General features: G+C 37.9%; 3 protein-coding genes across 3 annotated transcripts; 2 read left to right on the forward strand and 1 right to left on the reverse strand.

Annotated features, from left to right (window-relative positions):
• Positions 1-8,402: 8,402 nt before the first annotated feature.
• Positions 8,403-9,285, forward strand: LOC110890674 (germin-like protein subfamily 3 member 2). Its single transcript, XM_022138298.2, has one exon. The coding sequence runs from the start codon at positions 8,444-8,446 to the stop codon at positions 9,092-9,094; it is 651 nt and encodes a 216-aa protein (XP_021993990.1). The 5' UTR covers positions 8,403-8,443; the 3' UTR covers positions 9,095-9,285.
• A 1,108-nt stretch (positions 9,286-10,393) lies between these two features.
• On the forward strand, positions 10,394-11,307 carry LOC110890676 (germin-like protein subfamily 3 member 2). Its single transcript, XM_022138299.2, has one exon. The coding sequence runs from the start codon at positions 10,546-10,548 to the stop codon at positions 11,194-11,196; it is 651 nt and encodes a 216-aa protein (XP_021993991.1). The 5' UTR covers positions 10,394-10,545; the 3' UTR covers positions 11,197-11,307.
• Positions 11,308-14,307: 3,000 nt separating this feature from the next.
• Positions 14,308-16,970, reverse strand: LOC110890677 (protein trichome birefringence-like 36). Its single transcript, XM_022138300.2, has 5 exons — positions 16,621-16,970; positions 16,069-16,240; positions 15,107-15,288; positions 14,874-15,032; positions 14,308-14,766 (listed from the first exon to the last, which is right to left on the reverse strand). Exons 1-5 carry the CDS (start codon positions 16,950-16,952, stop codon positions 14,463-14,465), a joined length of 1,149 nt encoding a protein of 382 aa, XP_021993992.1. The 5' UTR covers positions 16,953-16,970; the 3' UTR covers positions 14,308-14,462.
• Positions 16,971-20,035: the final 3,065 nt, after the last annotated feature.

The following is a 20,035-nucleotide window of genomic DNA, read 5'->3' on the forward strand; positions in this document are numbered from 1 at the left end:
TATCTATGTTAATATAGTATTTTATTTTCTTTAAACACAACAATATGTAAAAATATAAATTATACAAAAGAAAAGAAAATCGAGCTGGCTTGTCGAGCCTCGAGTTGGCTCGAGTTTTTTCGAGTCGAGCTCGAGCTAAAAAATCTAGCTCGTTTACATTTTCGAGCCGAGCCGAGCTGGCTCGATTCCTATCGAGCTCGAGCTCGAGCCCATCCTGGCTCGGCTCGGCTCGGCTCGTTTACACCCCTATGTGTAGGATATCTTTTATGTGTGTAGGCAATGAAAATTAGTGTAGAGAATAATAGTCTTTATAAGTAATTAATTACTTAATGATTGTAATAAATGAGATGAAAGAATAACTACTTGATATTTTACAATTGTACCCTTTGTTCTTTTTCTTCTCAATTAAATTTTCTTCTCAAATGAACCTCCCCCTACACATATACACATACATATATAAACATGTATATACACATATATATACACAAATATAAATTATACATATATACACACACCTATATATACACACACATTACACATACATATATACTTAAATATAATTTAAATTTTTAGTTTTATATATACCACTCTATTAGATTTTGGTCCACTATATACAAATTTACAACTATATCTATATGTACTAACCCAACCACACCAATACAAAATTAATATCAAAACCTAAAAGTTAAATCCTAAATCGATAAATGACAAGCTGCTCATCGTCTCAATGTTTTATGTTGTTACCTTAAGTCGATCGTCTCCTGCTCTCAACGTAATTGTTCGTGCAATATGATCATCGCCTCATCGGCCACAACATTGTTATTCAGAAGGAAAATATTATGTCATGAAACGTGCATGTTTTTAAAGACATAAAAACTTGAGATCGAACATTGTCACTAGCTCTCTTAGCGAATTTCAATCGGGCGACATGGTTGTCCAAATCGCTCGAACTTCGCTCGACGCTTGCTCGGAATATTTACTGCTCGAAAAATGCTCGCTTGATTTGAGGCTCGATTTTAAACGAGCCGCTCCGCTCGGTACGGTTTGTAAACGTGCCAAGCATGAGCAAAGGTCCGCTCGGTTCGGCTCGGCTCGTGAACAGGCCTACTTTGGAGCATGGTTAAAAAACAAGGTCTCCAAAGCTGAGTACTCCCCGAGTAGTCGCTACAAGATAGGCTGTCGAGGCGACTTTCTTCAACTCCGCCTAATTACTCAAAATCGATCAAACGCGGTCAACTTCGGCCATAACCGAATCTAGTAGCTTAACTCAGGCCGAGTTTGACTTAAAAAAAATAGAACATAATTTCTATGCCTATTATATTAAAGAAAATTAATATATTTTCACGTATTTTGTTATAAATATTACTAAATTTATGTTTTTAGACATATATTTAATTTCCAAAAACCAATTTCGTTATAATTTAACATGTCCGAGTACTCCATGAGTACTCTCCGCCTATGCCGAGTACTCTCCACTCCCTGGTCGATCGACTAGGGAGCGCCAAACAACTTTTGCAACCATGCTTCGAATACTAACGATCAGAATTAGGGTTTATTAAAGATATTTATATAGTGGTGTAGTTTACCATGAGTTTCAGGGTTCGGGTCTACAATTAACAATAATATATATATTTTTTTTGAAAGGAAAATTTCATTAACAAAACGCCTGATGAGTCCTCAAAACAAGGACCAATGAGCCACCCAAAAAAGATACATCAATCCAAGGGGTACAAATACCAACTAGACCATTCTATATCTTTCCATCTAGACCTATATTACAAACCCAGAGGAAAGTCGTATATTTAATGGTCTCCACAATCTCGATCGGCTTCCGATACTTGCTATTAAAAATACGATTGTTACGCTCGATCCAAATAGCCCACAAGGTCGTGTAAATAATACCTCTTAAGATACCTCTAGCCTTCTTATTCAGCGACTGGTTCTCCGGCATTTGTAAAACATCCGAAACATCAAACAGAATATTAGGGGCTAATCGACACCATACTTCAATCCTATTCCACACTTCATTCGAATACGAACAACCTGTGAAAAGATGACAAGCTGTTTCGGTACCAACCTGGCAGAAAGTGCAGCCTGAATGAAGAAGATTAACACCCCGTTTTATGAGCTCAGTGTTAGTTGGGAGTCGGTTGAGAGCAGCTCGCCAAACCATGATCCTGCATTTGATCGGTACCCACACCTTCCACTTAAACTTCTGAATCTGTACAGCATCGTATGAACTAAGCAGCAGGCTTTTGGCCGATTTCACGCTGAAAACGCCGTCCCCATCAGGCCTCCAAATCCAATTACCTGGACCTCCCTTCCAATCGATGTCATGAATATCATTAAGAAGCTGAAACAGCTCAGTCACTTCGGCTTCGGAGCTGGGGTTCGAGTTCCATTCCCACTGTAAAGTTTTGATATTATTAACCATCTTGATTCGCTCCGACACTTTAACCCATTTATTTTTTTCAATCCTGAACAGTTTTGGGTAGACGAGTCTAAGAGGTTCATCACTTAACCAAGCATCACCCCAAAACGCTAAAGTCTTACCCTCCCCGAGTTTACCACTAAAGAAGGAGTTGAGCACCGACCTGTTTGACAGTTTCAGCTCTCCCACTTTCACAATATTCTTCCAGCACCCAGAAGATGATGCGCTACAGGGGAGAAGAGCCCACGGTCTACTTGCACCATGACAACCTATGATAATATTCTTCCACAAACAATTACCTTCTCTTTTGAATCTCCATGTCCACTTTAATAAAAGCGCGGTGTTGACATCTTGAAGTTTAACAACCCCCAAACCTCCTTTCTTTTTAGGCAAAGTGACAATATCCCACGCAACCCATGGAATCTTCTTCTCCTCGCTAGACCCCGCCCACAAAAAGCGACGCATAATAGACTCAATAGACTCGAGCACAGCCTTTGGAGCTTTGTATAGCGAGAGATAATAAACCGGAAGACTTTCTAGCACCGATTTAATGAGGGTGAGACGACCCCCTATCGAAAGCGACTTAGCTTTCCAAATGACAAGCCGGTTACGAATGACCTCCAAGACCGGGTCCCAACTCCAAATACGGGACATCTTAGCACCAACTTGGATACCAAGATATTTAAACGGAAAATCTCCACGCACACAACCAAGAAATCCCATCATGTCATCCACTTCGGCTTCCTCCGTGCCGATCCCATAAATATTCGACTTATGAAGATTAATACGAAGCCCCGAGCAGATATAAAAAATGCGAAGAATCCTTGCAATACTACGAATATTATCCTTCGACCACTCACCTATGATAAGTGTGTCATCCGCATAGAATAGATGAGTAATGTCCACCTCCCCGTTCGAGAAACAAATACCTTTGAAAATCCCATGATGTTTCGCCTTATCCAAAAGCCACGACAGTGCTTCCATAACAATAAAAAAGAGAAAAGGCGATAAGGGATCTCCTTGGCGGAGCCCCTTTTCACAATTAAATTCAAAGGTTGGAGACCCGTTCACCAAAACCGCGGCTCTAGAAGAATGACATATACCCTTGATCCATTCACACCACCTACCGTGAAAGCCCATTTGAGCCATGATCGACAAAAGGAAATTCCAGTTGACGTTATCGTAAGCCTTCTCGAAATCGATCTTCAGTAAAAACGCCTTTCTATTTCTTTTCTTCAACCAATCGACTACTTCATTAACAACTAAAGGCCCATCCAAAATGAAGCGCCCTGACAAGAATGCCGATTGAGACTCGGAAATAATGAGACCCATAACTTGTTTTAGGCGATTCGCAAGGCATTTAGAAATGACCTTACTAATCATCCCAACCAAAGTTATTGGTCTATAATCTTTTAAACCTAAAGGAGTTTTAATCTTGGGGATCAAGGTGATGAAAGAGGAACCACAACCCGGGCTAATCACACCAGTTTCGTGAAAACCCAACATAATATTGTAAAAATCGTCTTCAAAAAAATTCCAAAAACGCTTAACAAACCGAAAATTAAAACCGTCGGGGCCCGGCGCCTTATTAGAACCGCAACCAAACACTGCCTCTTTAATTTCTTGTCTAGAAAAAGTAGCGACTAAGTCTTCACTTACCTGACCCTCGAGTTTGTTAATCCCCTCACAGCATAAGTTCGGCCTAGAATGATATTGCTCTTTGAAGTGATCTCTAAAAAAACCGTAAAACCTCTCTTTTAACCAAAGCCGGCTTTGTAATCCAGTCCCCATTAACAATGATACCCGGTAAAGAGTTTCGAGCCTTTCTACCGTTTACCATACTATGGAAAAAATTGGTGTTTTCATCGCCCACAGAAGCCCACTTGACACGAGATTTTTGCTTGATATCTCGCGCCTTTAGAAATTCAATGTCTTCTAATGCTTTCTTGCACTCTGTCCAAATCCATATATCCGAGTCTTCCATCTCATTAGTCTCCATTTGCAACTCCATGTCATCTTTCTCTTTTCTCAATCTGGCCTCTTCCTCCGCTTCTTTGGTACTATAGTCTTTAAACCAAGCTCTAAGAACATCCCTGAGTCTCTTTAATTTGTTGTGCAAATTCAAATCAGCCGCTCCTTGATTGTTCTAACTCCCTAGAACCTTGTTAACCTCAGTAGTGCATCCCGGCCTTTCCAACCAGGAGTCGAAAAATCGAAAAGGCTTAGCCCCAAAATTAAGGTCTTTAACTGTCAAAAGCAGCGGAGCGTGGTCCGAACGCTCCCTACCCAATGCCCGGACACATACGTTAGGCCACTTGTTGAAAATATTATCACACACAAACATCCTATCGATTCTACTAAACTTGCAAACCCCTTTTCTAATAGTCATACAAGTGAATTTAGACCCTTTCAAATTGTATTCCCGTAACCCGGTATCATCAATAAACTCGTTGAAGTCATGAGCACAGATCGGGTCAAATACCGAGTTTTTTCTCTCATCCCCATCTCTGACCGCATTAAAATCACCAAAAACTACTCCTATCCTTGATTTGCACTCATCAGAATTCTGATTTTAGCCCACAACTGGCGCTTACCACTAGTAGACTGTGGAGCATAGACGTTAACAATATTTAACCGAATGGATCCTGCCTGAATATAACCAGCCACGTGCAAGAAATTACGGTCTTTGTGAACAGTGTCTTTAACAAATACTTTAGGATCCCACATAGAAACCATACCTCCCGAGTTACCAATCGAACCAACAAAATCAAAATCGAGCCCAGTTCCTCCCCAAAATTTCTCAACCAAACCCGCTGAAATATCGCTCACCATTGTCTCTTGTAACCCGATAAACGATACCCCATGTATATTCTTAAGTTTCTTAACCCAATCCGATTTGCCACGACCCCCAACCCCACGAATGTTAAGAGAAAGACAATTCATACCTTACCATCTTGTACCCCCTCAAGAATTAACGACTCCTGAATTAGTTTGTTAGAGGCCTGTAAGTCAGCACCTAACATCACACCCATCGCAACCGTGGCATCGACTTCATCAGCTTGGGACTTGAGCACCTCTGTATTAGAGCAAGGAGAATGAACAGGGGCAGCAGGAATGTCAGTGTTGCTGTTAGAAGGTTGAAAGTTGAGGTCTAGGATGTTGGACTCTGCTTGGGCCGTCTTCAACCGAGACCCCATATCAGATTCTAGTCCCAGCAAAGAATCAAGACCAAACAAATCTTCATTACCCTTGGCCTTTTTCCCCACCTTAGTTTTCTCAAGGCTACTTGAGTAAGCCGGATTGGGTCGGCCCAAAGTACCCAGGAGAGATTTTTTTTTCTTTTATTGATCAAAACCCTCTGGTCAACATTCTCTATGTCAGAGAAATTATTGTCCTCAAAATTGAACTGATCCCCTGGCACAAAATCTTCCATCCCATTAATACATTCTATATTTTTCTCCAAGGAATTAGGAAGGTCATTAACACCATTAATATGAATGGGAGTTTCCAAAAAAACCGCCTCAGTCCTAGCTGCCGGAATTTCTTCATCGGAGACTGGTGGTAAAACCGATTCATCTCCGACGACTTCATTATCAACCCTCATTCCGTCAGTATCAACTTCGACCTCTATGTCTTCTACATTGTCTGTGTGAGAGTCCCGATCGGAGGAAGCAGAAGGCACTTTGTAGAATTCGGGGATCCAATCCCCAGCCTCTTCTGCAACCCAGATAGAGAACTTCCTATCCCTCCAAGCCAGGGAAACCGATTCAGCAATTCTTTTACCGTCGCCCACTAAAACCCTGATATAATCGTACGATAAATCGTCATCACCATCTGATCTAGCGGCTCTATGAACAATCTTACCATAAGAATTGCCAACAACATCAATAACTTCACGAGAAAACAATTGCAACGGAAGACCCGTAATTTTTAGCCATGCTAGACGTTCAAAACCAAAAGATTGACCCATCCAAACATCGATCTTCGAAAACCTGCCTAACACTTCAAGGGCTGCTTCAAGAACCAAAGACGTAACCTTTTCATCATCAAAGGATATAAGAACAGAGAGGCCCCCTAAATATTGAACCTTACCCAGACCTGGGCATATGTCGTTCAGGATCACGTGAATGCTCTTGAGGGCCTCCAAGTCAATCATACGTGCAACCAAAGCCTTCCCATGCAAACCTTTGAAAGCATTGACTTCATTATCGATGACAGGAGACTTTCCAACATTCCCGGAGGCTGCTTTACCAAGGAGAGTGTCTGTAAACGAACGTGTGCCGTTGTAGAAAGACGAGAATGCTGCAGTTTGCGACCTTTCATCTACCTTTGGTGCCTTGTTCCTGTTAACACCCTGCTGCCTATTGTGATTGATCTTCTCAGATCTTATTTCGCCTTCTTCTAGCGTAAACTTCGCTATGTTAGCCTTCAACCAACATTCACCGATCGAGTGTTGCAAATCTTCTTGATCAAATCCGCTGAATCCTTAACATCGAGGAATGAAACGAAACCAAACCGGTTACCTGCTTTGTCTCGTTTACGGGCAATATAGAGATCATAGATATCCCCATAAGAACGAATAAACTCCGATAGATCTTTACCGCTACATTTATCTGGCAAATTAGTGACGAAAATCTTAGTGATTCTTGAAAGAATATTGGCCGGAATTGTGAACGGCCGGCCTGTCATCCCTAGAGAGGTTTACTGCAACGAGGCTATTTGTTTTAACAATTACAAAACAGTTAGTATGATAGGTGGTGTGTGTTTCCCTTTTTTTTAAAGTAATGACCAGAATGAATAAATGAATCAAGATTGTAACAACTGTAAAATGAAAAAGTCATTTTTGAAACAACATATATTAAAATTGATAAATGAATTTTGTAACGTAATGAACAAAGTTATTTTTCGAACTTTTTGTTAAAGTTATGTAGAATCGTAAGAAGACAAATGCAACCGTGATGATACATGTGGGCAGCATTATTATCTTCACTTCACTTCTACTACAAGTCTCCTATGAATCTTTCCCTTTTACACCATCTTCCACACATAAAAAGCCATAACCAGTTAACCACCACTCATCATTCATCTCCAATAATTACTTCCGAATTTCCGATATTCACACCAACTAACATTAATAAAAACTTATACACAATTACAGAAGTATATTAAACAACTAAAATTAGCATATAAGTACTTATTTTACAAGAATTCATAGAGAATTTTTCAAAATAACATGAAGAAACAATTACACCGTTTGGTCCTTTTGGTTTCTGGCATATTTCAATGTCGTATACCGATAGTTTTTTGTTACAAAATCAGGTGTTAACGTTCTGTTTTGTTAAATCTTACTAAAATGACTAAAATGCCATTTAATAACTAGATTGACTAATTTATATTTGACTAATATGATTGAAAGTAATTTTCCTGTTTTATTTATATTTTTTATAAATATAAATTTAAACGGATTTGAAGTTTCTTTGAGTTTATAAAGAATATGCTTGTAAAATAAACTTTTTAACTTAATCTAAATTATAAACTCAAATAAGTTGTACTATTTACGCTAAAATGAGCCGCTTTTGTGGTTTTTGTATTTTTGTGTGTTTTTTTTTTAATTTTAATAGCACCCGTATACTTTAAATAATTGCGTTCATTGATTATACCGATTTTTTTATTGTACTTTTGGATTTTTTTTCTTTTGATTGTTATACTAAGTGTCGGTATTGTATCAATATCGTAACAAATTGAAATGATACCGTCTGGATTCCTGACACAACACACGGGAAAAATTTACTAGTAACTTACAAAAGTCACATGCTTGTTATAAAAAAAAATCAGAACACACTAACAATATCCTACTAGCTAATAAAATTATCGAACCTTAAAAGGCAAGGAAAAACAAAATGTATGGTACATGATTGAACCTCAGTAGCAATCATACTAATAAAAAATCCATTAAACTAAACTACCTATAAATTTCCATCTTCATCCCCACCCTACCCCATCGCTATAACCATGTTCCCCAAAACGACCGTTATGTTAGTTATGTTCATCTTCCACTTCACCACCCACCCACCCTCACCGGTTTCCGGATCCGACCCGGATCCAATCCAAGACTACTGTCTACCCTCTACCCACACCCACCACCAATGCAAAAACTCTTCATCTCTCACCGTTGACGACTTCATATTTTCCGGCATAAAACACCCCGGAAACTTCACCAACAAATTCTCTGGAGTACCCGTTTCCGCCGCAGTCTTTCCAGCCCTTAACACACTCGGAATGTCGCTAGTTAGAGCCGACTTCGAGGTTGGTGGCATCAATGTTCCTCATTATCATCCTCGGGCCACCGAGGTGGCGTATGTGCTTGAAGGGAAGGTTTATTCAGGATTTGTTGACACAAACAATAAAGTTTTTGCTAAAGTGATTGAAAAGGGGGATGTGATGGTGTTTCCTAGAGGTGTGTTGCATTTTCAGATGAATGTTGGTGATTCTCCGGCTGCGGTTCTTGGGAGTTTTGATAGCCAGAATCCGGGGTCGATGAAACTTCCGGTAGCTTTGTTCGGGTCCGGGATCAATGAGGAGTTGTTGGAGAAGGCTTTTGGATTGAAAGATAAAGAGATTCATAAGTTGAAGAAGAGATTTGGCAGTGAAAATGAAGAATAGGTATGAGTTTTGAGTTTAAGTTTGAGTTTGAGTAGTGTATTTTATTCTTTATTGTTTTTATAATAGCATGAAAATTTGTTGATGTATGTTTTTAGCAATAAGAGTTTGGTAACAAACACTTGTTTGATTGTTTTCTACTTTGTAGATTTTTTGTTATGTGTTTTTACATGAGAGTTTCTTTTTGAAAAGAACTTGAGTGTGATTTATGAGTTCATGTAGAATAAGTAACCTTAGTAATTTTTTAAGGAATATTATTATATTAAGGAATTTGCTAAGCATAACCTTAAGGCATGTGTTATAATCATTCTACACATGGCTCGTCCCGACCCTAAGGTTGGGGATCGTACTAAAGGTTTCTCGTAGGTGGCACATCATGCTTCCATTTCGAGCGTGGTTTTCCCGTTCGACCCTTTCGTGCCACTTAATTAAGCACCTAGCAGGTAGAAATTATGGATCCTAGTCTTCTAATCGTGTTTAACAGATCTCTGACAACACGAATTATCCAAGTATTAAACTTGAATACAACTCGTTTAACTACTTATATCCCATGTCAATAACAAAGTTGTATTTTTATGTACCAAGAAGAAGAAATAATGGATCCTAACCTACTAATTTTATTTATTTTTAAAAAAGTAAAATAATCAGGCAGTGTACTTTTCAGCAAACATGTTTAATCGTGTCTTATACGGGTGTCATATTGCCAGCCCTACTTGCAGGTATGACAAATGGTCTAAATAAGTTTGCTTATGTGTTCTACTTAAATTGTACAATGGATCAACATAAGATATTTTTATAAAACCTAGCAACTTAAAACAAGTTCAAATGGGAGAGCACCACCCACCGGCAATCACCATTGTGTCGCCATCATCTACTAGTTGGCACTACAATCATTACCATAACCAATAATCACCACCACCATTTATGCCACCCCTACGATTATCATGGCCCACATTGGCTGCCACTATCGTATTTGCCACAGTCATTAGCATTAGCCGACGTAAAAGCAAATATTGTGGGTGAGCCCATCTTGATAATAGTTTTCTACAATGACCCATTTCAAGGTGAGCCAAATTTGTCAAAAATAGGTTTGACCTAAATCAAATTGATACTTTCTATAAACGACCCGTTTTGAACAAAACACAAGTTGACCTGAATCCAATTTGACAAGTTACCCTACCCACTCGTTTACCAGGCTTGTGTTTAAAGATTAAAAAAGTGCAGAGCATCATATAGCATTTTGTCTCTAATGCTCAATCATAGCCGAAAAACTAGTTTTACCGAAACATATTGAAATGGCTATTCTGTTTATTCACTGTTATCCATCTTAAGGAAAAACAAAATGTATGGTACATGATTGAACCTCAGTAGCAATCATACTAATAAAAAATCCATTAAATTAAACTACCTATAAATTTCCATCTTCATCCCCACCCTACCCCATCGCTATAACCATGTTCCCCAAAACGAACGTTATGTTAGTTATGTTCATCTTCCACTTCACCACCCACCCACCCTCACCGGTTTCCGGATCCGACCCGGATCCAATCCAAGACTACTGTCTACCCTCTCCCCACACCCACCACCAATGCAAAAACTCTTCATCTCTCACCGTTGACGACTTCATATTTTCCGGCATAAAACACCCCGGAAACTTCACCAACAAATTCTCTGGAATACCCGTTTCCGCCGCAGTCTTTCCAGCCCTTAACACACTCGGAATGTCGCTAGTTAGAGCCGACTTCGAGGTTGGTGGCATCAATGTTCCTCATTATCATCCTCGGGCCACCGAGGTGGCGTATGTGCTTGAAGGGAAGGTTTATTCAGGATTTGTTGACACAAATAATAAAGTTTTCGCAAAAGTGATTGAAAAGGGGGATGTGATGGTGTTTCCTAGAGGTGTGTTGCATTTTCAGATGAATGTTGGTGATTCTCCGGCTGCGGTTCTTGGGAGTTTTGATAGCCAGAATCCGGGGTCGATGAAACTTCCGGTAGCTTTGTTCGGGTCCGGGATCAATGAGGAGTTGTTGGAGAAGGCTTTTGGATTGAAAGATAAAGAGATTCATAAGTTGAAGAAGAGATTTGGGAGTGAAAATGAAGAATAGGTATGAGTTTTGAGTTTGAGTTTGAGTAGTGTATTTTATTCTTTATTGGTTTTATTATAGCATGAAAATTTGTTGATGTATGTTTTTAGCAATAAGAGTTTTGGTAACAGACACTTGTTTGATCGTTTTCTACTTTGTAGATTTTTTGTTATGGTTTTTACATGAGAGTTTCTTTTTGAGAAGAACTTAAGTGATTGAGTAAATTACAAGTTTTGTTCTTTATCTTTACATCAAATTTCAGTCGCTGTTTTTTTGGCCAAAAGTTGACAGTCGCTGTCTTTTACCTTTCAAAATCTCGTACGTTTTATCCTTTATGCCAAACTAAGTTAGAATTTTTGGTTAAATCTGGTCATGTGTTTTGCACATGAGGGTATTGTTGTGATTTCATCTCTTCAGGGACTATTGTGTAAAAAACTTATGTTTAGAGACTAGTTTATAAATTAAAACATTTAATTATTTGTTTATATATGTTTTATAAAAGTTAATTATAGCCTTTCTTATCCCATCTCTCTCTACTCTACTACAAACAACCACCACTACCATCTGTCGGCTACCGCCAACGGCCACCACTACCACTTGTCGGCTACCACCACCACCCCTCGAATAAACAATAACCCTGAAACTTGAACAAAAAACAATCAAAATCATTGTTTAGAGTCACAAAAACTGTTCAAATTGCTCATCCCACCACCACTCTCTCTCTATCTTCCTCGTCATCTCTCTATCTTCCTCACCGTCTCTTTCTCTAAACCTGCCACCACCACCACAAAATCAAACCAAATAAAAATCCTAACTCACCAGCGAAAGCTGAAACCAGTCAAACCTGCCACCACCACAAAATCGAAGGGGATTTAGAACTTTATTTATCGCCGTCGTTCAAACCCTAAATGGAAAACCTGAAAACGGTGCCGAATCTAGTTAGAGGTTAGATCAGATTTGGATTTAAAACTTCTGGATCGAAGTGTTGCGACTGGGTCAGAGTTTCAGCATGCTTCAAAGTATCAACTGTTCTGTATGAGGGGTTTTTTTGGCCATTGATTCTTTGTTTTTTGGTTGTCGTGGTGGTGGCTAGTGGCGGTTGGTGGTGGGTTAGGGTTCATACAACGGGGTGAGGTGTTGGTGACGGTCTGGCGGGGTGGTCTTCATATTAGTGGGTAAGGTGCTGGCGGTGGTGGTAGGTTGTGATGGTATGGTATGGTTGATGGTGGTTGGTTGTGGTAATATAGAAGAGGTTGAGGGAGAAATGGATGAGAGTGAAAAATGGTTTCAATGATTAATTATAAATAGAGTTTCTTACAAACTAGTCCCTAAACATAAGTTTTTTACACAATAGTCTCTAAAGAGATGAAATGACAACAATGCCCTCGTGTGTAAGGCACATGATCAGATTTAACCAAAAATTCTAACTGGGTTTGGCCTAAAGGACAAAACGTGCAAGATTTGGAAAGGTAAAGGACAACGACTGTCAACTTTTGGCCAAAAGGACAACGTCTGAAATTTGATGTAAACATAAAGACAAAACTTGTAATTTACTCTAAGTGATTTATGAGTTCATGTAGAATAAGTAACCTTACTAATTTTTTTAAGGAATATTATTATATTAAGGAATTTGCTAAGCATAACCTTAAGGCATGTGTTATAATCATTCTACACATGGCTCGTACTAAAGGTTTCCTGTAGGTGGCACATCATGCTTCCATTTCTAGGGTGGTTTTCCTGCTCGACCCTTTCGTGCCACTTAATTAAGCACCTAGCAGGTAGAAATTATGGATCCTGACCTTCTAATCGTGTTTAACAGGTCTCTTAGCCTTCTAATCGTGTTTAACAGGTCTCTGACAACACGAATTATCTAAGTATTAAACATGAATACAACTCGTTTAACTACTTTATATCCTATTCGATAACAAAGTTGTATGTTTTATGTATCAAGAAGAAGAAATGATGGATCATAGCCTACTAATTTTATTTATTTTTAAAAAAGTTATACAATCACGCAGTGTACTTTTCAGCAAACATGTTTAATCATGTCTTATACAGGTGTCATATTGCCAGCCCTACTTGCAGGTATGACAAATGGTCTAAATAAGTTTGCTTAGGTGTTCTACTTAAATGGTACAATGGATCAACGTAAGATATTTTTATAAAACCTAGCAACTTAAAACAAGTTTAAATGGGAGAGCACCACCCACCGGCAATCCCCATTGTGTCGCCACCATCTACTAGTTGGCACTACAATCACTGCCATAACCAATAATCACCACCATTTATGCCACCTCTACGATTATCATGGCCCACTTGGCTGCCATTATCGTATTCGCCACTGTCGTTAGCATTAGCCGACGTAAAAGCAAATATTGTGGGTGAGCCCATCTTGATAATTGTTTTCTACCATGACCCATTTCAAGGTGAGCCAAATTTGTTAAAATAAGTTTGACCTAAATCAAATTAGGTTGGACCTAAATCAAATTGATACTTTCTATAAACGACCCGTTTTGAATAAAACACTAGTTGACCTGAATCCAATTTGACAAGTTACCCTACCCAGTCGTTTACCAGGCTTGTGTTTAAAGATTAAAAAAGTGCATGTGCATCATATAACATTTTGTCTCTAATGCTCAATCATAGCCTAAAAACTACTTTTACCGAAACATATTGAAATGGCTATTCTGTTTATTCACTTTTATCCATCTTAGGGGTAAGACTGATAGTCATATTTGGATGGATCAACCAATAATTAGAGTTATTTTACACATGATCCAAGCAATCAAATAGATGAAACATCGACTCATCTACCTCATTCGTTAACGATGGTACACGACTTGAGCTACCACTTAAAAGGATTAGAGTTTAGACCATTGCTATATCACCTTTAGTTGTTACTAACTTCCCAAATGTTTTATACCAAAATATAATGCAACTATTCATTAACTTGTGCTTTGTTCAAGACATTACTCTTTAAAGCGTAAAACTCAAATTTAACCACAATAGTTCTAATTATATGCAATATTTTCATTTTGGCTCATGTTACTGGTCGGGTTGGACTAGTTCTAGACATTACCGAGCTTGGATTGGAACTGATGTGGGAGGAAACTCCTTAAAAGGGATAAATCGTTTAAGAGACCAGAACTCGGAACTTGAAATATTAGTTAAAATAAACGGACCTAATTAACTAGTACTACCAACAAGAGGGAGGTTACAATCCAAATAAACCACACGTGATTTAATTTCATTAACCTAACCATCCATCAACGGTAATTATTTAATCTTCAAAGCATAGCATTTAGCATCTCATTCCAGATATCAGGAACACCAGGCAGGCACCAATGACTACAATCAGCCGAACCATGGCCCGTCCCGTGTTGTTTCTCGACTTTATCTCCACCAGCTTGTGTGTAAACAGATGGGTGTCCGTCTTTTCGTAGAGCTGACATAGCAGTTATATCTTGTAGATAAACAGGAAATCTCATACTTTTTAGCACGCCTTTAAGAATCATCATCTCTTCAGGTACATGGGGGTGACTAGCATACGCTAACGGTTCCCTTTGCTTGTAGCATTTCCATCCATTGTCCCTGTACAACTTTCTTTGTGTTAGGTACAACTTATTATGCACAACTTACAACTACCCATGACCCGTTTTGACATCTCATATATTTAGTAAGATTTATACACAAGGTACCTATTATGCCGAGGTGACATGCTACGAAATATGACACGGGACTGACGTGGGTCGAGGTTCAAATCGATCCATTTAGCCCATGTTCGAAGCCCTCTTTGGTATGCAACCATTCGGTTCATATCCCGGGCTACATGCTTTCCCTCCATCAACAAGTCCCACCTGAAAACATCATACAAAATTACAATTTATAAGTTGTAAATTGTAATGTACAAGTTAGTACTTTTATTGCTTACGAGGTCCATTTGTCAGAGTGGGTCCACCAGTGTGCCGAATCAAAAACCAACACATCAGCAGCTCTCCAATACTTGGCATTCTCTTCTATCAAATCCAAATGCAAAATCCTCCTGTTTCCAGGCCCTTTCTTCAGTTCAACAAGAAGTGGGGCCCAACAAAACTCAATAGATGTCTCAAAATCCTGGAAAAGAAGACAATGAACAACCATGTCAAACTTGTATCTTAGGGGTGGCTAGAGTAGAGTGAAATAAAGCAATAGCTTTTGGGCTCGCTTCCCTAATGGCCCTTGATATTAAAAATTACATGTAGATAAATTGGGTCTCAATTTTTTATGTGCTTTAGGCCTCAAAAAGCTTGAACCGCCCTAGGCACATTATGGTATTATACAAATCCCCGGTTCCATATATTTATATATTTGTATTGATGAGTTGTACAATATAATATTTTGTTGATGCATACTATGACATGGCCGGCTTTGAGGGAGGGTCAGGTGGGTGACGACCCTCGGCCTGGTCGCCCAAAGGGCATGGGTTTAAAAAAGATTGTATTACATTTGTAATTTTTTTAAACATGTATATTTAATTTCAAATAATATAAGACCCGACTAGTTTAAACAATTAAACCTAAATTAGATTTTAGACCCGAATAAAAATAGGCCCAATTATTTAAATTGGTAAACAATTAAATAAAAAAAACCAACAATTAAAACTCATTACCAATTTATATCAATTATTTTGTCATATTGTGTTTTTTTTATATATGATTATTGACTTTGTATTATAGGGGCCTTTTTTTTACTCGTCATGTTTAAGATTCTCGGGACAACCCTGATGTCATAGATTCATAGTACAATATATTGTTGCATACCTTTGACATATATGGTCGACCAACAAATGTATGTTACAACTCGCTAATATGTATGTATGTTGTGGTTATAACTTATAAATACAATCGGTCTCACCAGGGCATGGAAGGCCATCGTTGGGCCTGCATAAGTAACCGTTTTGCGGTCAGTTGGCACTACGGATTCGACCAAGCAAACGAGAGATTCCCATTGGTTTCTCATTATGGAATCACCTACTAACATTATTCTTTTCCTTCTCATTCTTCCAAGAAACTCCAATGCATCAAACCTGAAATAACATGAGTTTTACCCATCCAATCTTAAGGTACAACTTTTGTTGCACAAATTACAAAACATTGATCATATACTATTACTAGTTACTAGATAATAAACCAATTGTTGTAGGCTAGACATGTTTTTTGAGTTTAAATAATCAAAGTTAAAAAGTATGACTTGTTAGGATTTGTCATTTTGGCCTCTGGATAGGCCAAAAAATAAGACCTTTTAGTTAACTAAAAAGAACAAAACATATAAAACGGGTTGAAAATGTGTTTCAACCCAACATCACTTGGCCCGACTCATTTGACATATAACATAAAACATTTTAACTCGTCACTTATTTTGTCTAACTCTAATAATATACGACAAGGTGAAAGAGAAAATACATACCTAGGAATGTTACAACCATGTGGTTTCCATCTCCATTTCTCGTAATCAGAATCGGGCCTCCCATTTTTTCGACAAGTTACTCTAGTACTAAGATACGGGCAAGTGGCTGCATCGTAAAGAGGATAGGTTTGATCATACACCCATTTTCCCGACCCAAAATCACATTTTCTTAGTGAATCGTGACGTCCCAGGACCATGTTGATCTCCTCATCCTTGTCATCATCGAGCCACGACAACTCCTCAATCTCGAGTTTCGACGCTCTAGTCAGTCTAACGAGACCAAGTAGCAATGAGAAGGCAAGGAAACACAAAATGAAGGTGGAGGAAGCCATTAGTCATTACAAAGGTTGAAAGAAGACATGAATTGGTGGTATATAGGGCCAAAGTAAAAAAAAAAAAACATGTGGGGACACTTTATGAAAAGTTGGACGAAATTGTGTTAAATTTAGGCATGACATGCGATGAAATTGAGTCATCAAGAGGCTACAATCAATCATGAATGCCCACAGTGAAATGCGATAATTTATATTAGAGCAAACAGTTTTATGGTTGCAATTTATAAAGGACAATTTTCAAGGGGTACAAAATTCAACGGTGGTAGATATATGATTTATTGATAAAGGTATTAAACTATTAATTAAATTTTAGTTAACTGACTTTTGGAGGGTAACCCATTTACGTGTAAGGTTGTTGACAATGGGTCTAGGAATTTTCATTAACGAGGGTAAAAAATGAATCATGTTAAATAAAACAACAATGAATGATGACATAACATGAAACAATTTAGACAATTTATGTTATAACACGTATAACATATGTCTAGGGGTGTTCAAAATCGGATTATCCGCTGAAAATTTCGGATAGTGAATATTGATATCCGAACCTGAATCCGAAATATCCGAAATCTCAGATATCCGTATATCTGAAAATTCGGATTCGGATGTGAATTTTCAAAAATTTCAGATTCGGATAATTTGAAGGAGTCTCGTATAAAGTAATACTAAACTACTATCATACAAAGGAACACGTTTAAAAAAATAATGTCTGACTTGAAAATTTATATAAGTTAACGAGCGAGCTATTTTATATTATAGTATTAGCAAACAAATAAGTTGCCTTCAATCCATACTCAGATTGAAAACTTATACAAGGTAACTATATTGACAACGACTTGAGAATACGGGTTAGAAAAGCTTTTTTATGTGTGTGGAGGATCCAAATTAATTTTCTGATATCCATATGAAAACACATTTTTATGCTAAAATGATAAATGCCATCCTTTATAAATTTATAAGCTCTTGATAAAATAATTGATAATTTATCAAAATAAAATATATTTTAAAATTTCATCTATAAAAGTGTTCATATAGTTGAGAAGTATTTCCTTTTAAATTTGTGATAACCAAAATCATAAAATAAAAAAAAGTAAAAGATTAACTTTAAAAGCTGGACCCATGTTGGACCATGGAAATCATATGGTTTAATTTGTGGAAGGGTGAAAGTAATTATGAAAGGCATGACAAGTCCAAAGGACCAAGAACATTATCACTCTACCTACCATCTTTTTTATTATTATAAAATTATAGTTGAATATGGTTAAAGGTAAATAATAGTAGATAATCTTAGCTTCTTTGAATATGATTGAAGGTAAATAATAATAGATAATCTTGGCTTCTTTGAATGTTGTCATAAAGCATAAAGCTTAACAAGAAAAATGTTTATATTATTCATAAAATTTAAGAAAAAGATTACCACTAGACCATATAGTACAGGTTAACACAATGCTAGTTTTGAATTGGTTTGATCCCAAATTCTGTCATCATACATACAAGACACAAACGGAACCTAAAAATAATGGATTTCAGCCATATTTTTCACCAAAAGATATTGTATTACTAAACTAAAAGGAATAAAATAGTTTGGACTTAAATTCTACTAGACATGTATCACACCTTCAATTGATTTGTTGTTATAAGTACGAGAGAATATAGTACCATGAACAAAATAACGGTACATGATAATTCAACATAACTTTTGTGCACTTCAAGATATTCTCAACCGTTTAGTTCAAAAGGCTAATGAATAGCGGATATATAGTCATCTTTGACACAAACTAAGTATCAAACTAGACTCTCAATGCTCAATTCGTATAAATAGTGACGATTCAATCAATTTTAATACGTAATGTGAAATTTAAATTTTTAGATGATAATGTTTGTTATTTTAAGGTCTAAATATTTTTATGTTCGATGGGGCATATTTTTTATATTTTCTAAATTCGGCCTCGTTAATTTTGTTTTTGTGTAGTTTTTTGGTATTTTTAATTCTGTTTTGTTAAATTATGTATAGTTTTAGTTTGGGTCTGGCCTAGGCCACTTTGTTTTTTAGCCTTTCTAGTTGTTTTGGAATCCAAAAAATGGCACTGGGTCGAAGCCCAAAAAATTGGTTAAAAGATGAAGAAAACCCACGAACTACCATGTAAATCGAAACTGATCCATAAGTGATTAAGATAGTGTTCGTTTCACATAGTAGAATGGAATCTGGATGGAATTGAAATTTAGATTCCATTTCTTATGTTGTTTGTTTCAATAAAGAAATAAAGTTCTTTAAATTTTTTAAACTAAATGAATTCAAAATTCTTCCAAATTTTGAAGAAATTCAAGTAAAATCAGTGGAATATTTGACCAGTCACCGATGTCTAAAACGTCTCTACCCGAACTCGTCAATCGCCGACACGCAACGCCTCCCCCGACCCACCGCCTACCCACAAAAATTCGATCTGATCAGCCTGCAACGTCTCATACGACCCGACCCGACCTGACCTAGCATCAACCGGACAGGTATAGACCTAACCCGTTAACGAATGGAAACGTCTCGACCCGACCTGTTAACCACCCAAAACGTATGGAACAGACCCGACCCGTTAATGACTCGAAACGTCTCGACCCGACCTAGCCCCCGTTAACGACCCAAGACGTCCCGATCTGAACCGATCTGTTAACGATCGAAATGCCTAGATTCGGCCCGAAACATATTGAATTGACCGACCCATTAACGACCCAAAACGTCTCAACCCGATCTGGCTCATTAATGATCTGAAATGTCTCGACCCAACCTGCTATGCACTTGAATCGGCTCGTTAACAACCTAAACTAGCTCACCCGATCAGCGGGAAGTAGGGTTGTCCAAAAAGCTCGCGGCTCGGAGCTCGCTCGGTAAAAGCTCGCTCGATGTGGCTATGTTTGAAAGTGAGCCAAGCTGACTCGGCTCGATTAGAAAGTGAGTCTAGCTCGGTTGGTAACGAGCCGGATTGGCTCGGTTTGGCTCGCATACCAGCTCGGCTTGGCTTAGCTCGGATTATTTTACTTTTAATATATTTTATTTTTATATACGTTATAATATATCACAAAAAGTG

This window comes from Helianthus annuus, chromosome 14 (genome assembly GCF_002127325.2).
Source record: "Helianthus annuus cultivar XRQ/B chromosome 14, HanXRQr2.0-SUNRISE, whole genome shotgun sequence".
Taxonomy (NCBI): domain Eukaryota; kingdom Viridiplantae; phylum Streptophyta; class Magnoliopsida; order Asterales; family Asteraceae; genus Helianthus; species Helianthus annuus.